At 45.8% G+C, this 2125-nt stretch overlaps 1 protein-coding gene across 1 annotated transcript; it reads right to left on the bottom strand.

Moving 5' to 3' along the window:
- Positions 1-967: 967 nt before the first annotated feature.
- Positions 968-1924, bottom strand: LOC124232878 (taste receptor type 2 member 134-like). Its single transcript, XM_046649780.1, has one exon. It carries the CDS (start codon positions 1922-1924, stop codon positions 968-970), a length of 957 nt encoding a protein of 318 aa, XP_046505736.1.
- Positions 1925-2125: the final 201 nt, after the last annotated feature.

The following is a 2125-nucleotide window of genomic DNA, read 5'->3' as shown; positions in this document are numbered from 1 at the left end:
ATTATGTGCATCATAAAACATACACCAATAAATAGGAACTCAAAAGATATGATAAAAATAAATGGAAATTGAAGTTGCCACACTTTCTTCATATATCAAATGGATCATTTTGCCCACACTCTGGAATGGAAACAGTCCAATTTGGAGATTACCATCCTAAGCATTGGCCTTCAGGGTGCAATCCGGGCTCAGTGGACAGGAGGAGAAGACTGATCAAATTTAAGAACTATAGAAAGTTTTCTCTGTTCTCCTTCTCTTTCTTCTGTTGGCCAAAACCTAGAAGCATTTCAACATTAGACAATTCCTTTTAATTCAAGATGTAACAAATGCACAAAATCATGGACAAGACCTATAGGGACACAAAAATCATACCAACTCTCAGCCTAACATGAGATCAAATTGAAAAAGTCCCATGAGTGGATTTGACCTTAAGCAGGGCAGAAAAGCACGGAATGACAAAGATTGACAAAGAAAGGAAAAAACAAAGTTCCAGCTAGGCCTATTAACCACAGGCTGGAGGGAGGAACATGTAGGGAGATGGAAATAAGCTTTATTGGGCTGAAGTAGAGAGACTGAGCTGAAAGCAGAGTGAGAATGAGGAGCCAGTTGATGTCACAAAGTGGATGGTGTGGGGCAATCTATGCTACCATTAAAAACTAACACTTGAGGTTGACCACAGAAGAAACTGACAACCATTACCAGTCTCTGTAAAGGGAGTACAGACTACAGTGGTGCTTAGAGAATATAATTAGAGTCACTCATATAGAGGGTGATAGGGGCCTGTGAGGAAATGAGGCCGCCATCTTAGTCAAGGTAGTTTAGTGCACAGATTAGGCACTAGGAGCAGTGTAATGAAGGGTAGGTGCAGAGATGGATAGAAAAAGAATAATGGGGCATGGAAGGGGTGGGAAAGGAAGGACATTAAAAGAGATAAGGTCAGCACCCAAACCTGGTGCATTCTTGCCACTCATGGGCTTGTCCATTGATACTGGTTATTGATACTGATAACTTGAGATGAAGCATCTTTTGTCAAGGGCTTTCCAAAGATTGTCTTCAGGGCCTTTCTCAGCTTGGGGCTGCTTAGCACCAGGATGCTGGAATGCAGACAAATGCCTGCATAGGTCACCACTTCCCAGGCCCAGTGCCACTGATGCTGCAGGGCTGTGATTTGCATAGAAACAATAATCAGGGACAGGAAATATGATGTGTAGAACACAAAGAAGAAGGAAAGTGACTTCAGGGCCGTGATGTGAACCTGGGTGCTGGGATCATGTGGGCTGGGTCTGTGGGCCCTCATCTGCTGCAGGTGCTGGTGCAGTGAGAACATGAGCAAGAGGGTGGACACCAGGAACAGGAGAAAAGGAAGCAACAACACAAGTAGCTCTTGACTCAGAAAAAAGTGCCAAAAGAAGGGGCTTATTCTATCAGCCAAAGTGTGGTTTCCAGGGGAACTCTGGGAGGTACTCCTCAGCACAGCGATGCTATTCCCAGTAGCTGATGAGATGACTGTCACACCAGATATGATCAGGGAGCCCAGCAGAAGCCTGGGCACTGACTGAGAAATCCTCCACTTCAGCCAGAGGAAGGTGGGATGAGAGAAGGTTGAGATCTTCACACAGTAGAAGACAGCAAGCCAGGCAGTCAGCCAGAAATTGAGAGTGTTGATAAAGTCCCAGGGGATGCTGAAATAGTAAATTTTGGAAGAAAACTTAAAGAAGCCCAGGAAGCTGTTCAGGAGGGCCAGCCCATGCAGGCAGAACCGGGACGCAGCCAGGCAGGCCACAATCACATCCCCCGAGGGGGGTGTGCGGCCTTGTACCCACTCCCTGCCCAGTACAGCAACAATGAAGCCATTCTGCAACATTGCAATCAACGTCTCCAGGGAAAAAGTGGCCATGAAGATCAACATGAGTGAAGAGGGCATCTTCTCCAGGGAAGTTCTGCTGAGAATCAGTTCCTACTTTGAAGTTCTGAGACACATCCACAAGGAAAAACAGCCTCTGTGGCCAAGCCACCCTTTTGAGATCAGAGATGCAGGAAATATGGATTCATGCAAAAGCCTAGCTACCAGCATAGAACCCTAATCTCCTAGGATTTGAAAACAGGATTCCTGTGATCTCCGTTG

Source organism: Equus quagga, unplaced genomic scaffold (genome assembly GCF_021613505.1).
Source record: "Equus quagga isolate Etosha38 unplaced genomic scaffold, UCLA_HA_Equagga_1.0 139381_RagTag, whole genome shotgun sequence".
NCBI classification, from domain to species: domain Eukaryota; kingdom Metazoa; phylum Chordata; class Mammalia; order Perissodactyla; family Equidae; genus Equus; species Equus quagga.
Note: the sequence above shows the minus strand (reverse complement) of the source record. Positions and strands in the feature narration are given on the sequence as shown.

Excerpts from the sequence above, each read along its gene's own strand:
- LOC124232878 (XM_046649780.1), bottom strand. The coding sequence starts at position 1,924 with ATGCCCTCTTCACTCATGTTGATCTTCATGGCCACTTTTTCCCTGGAG.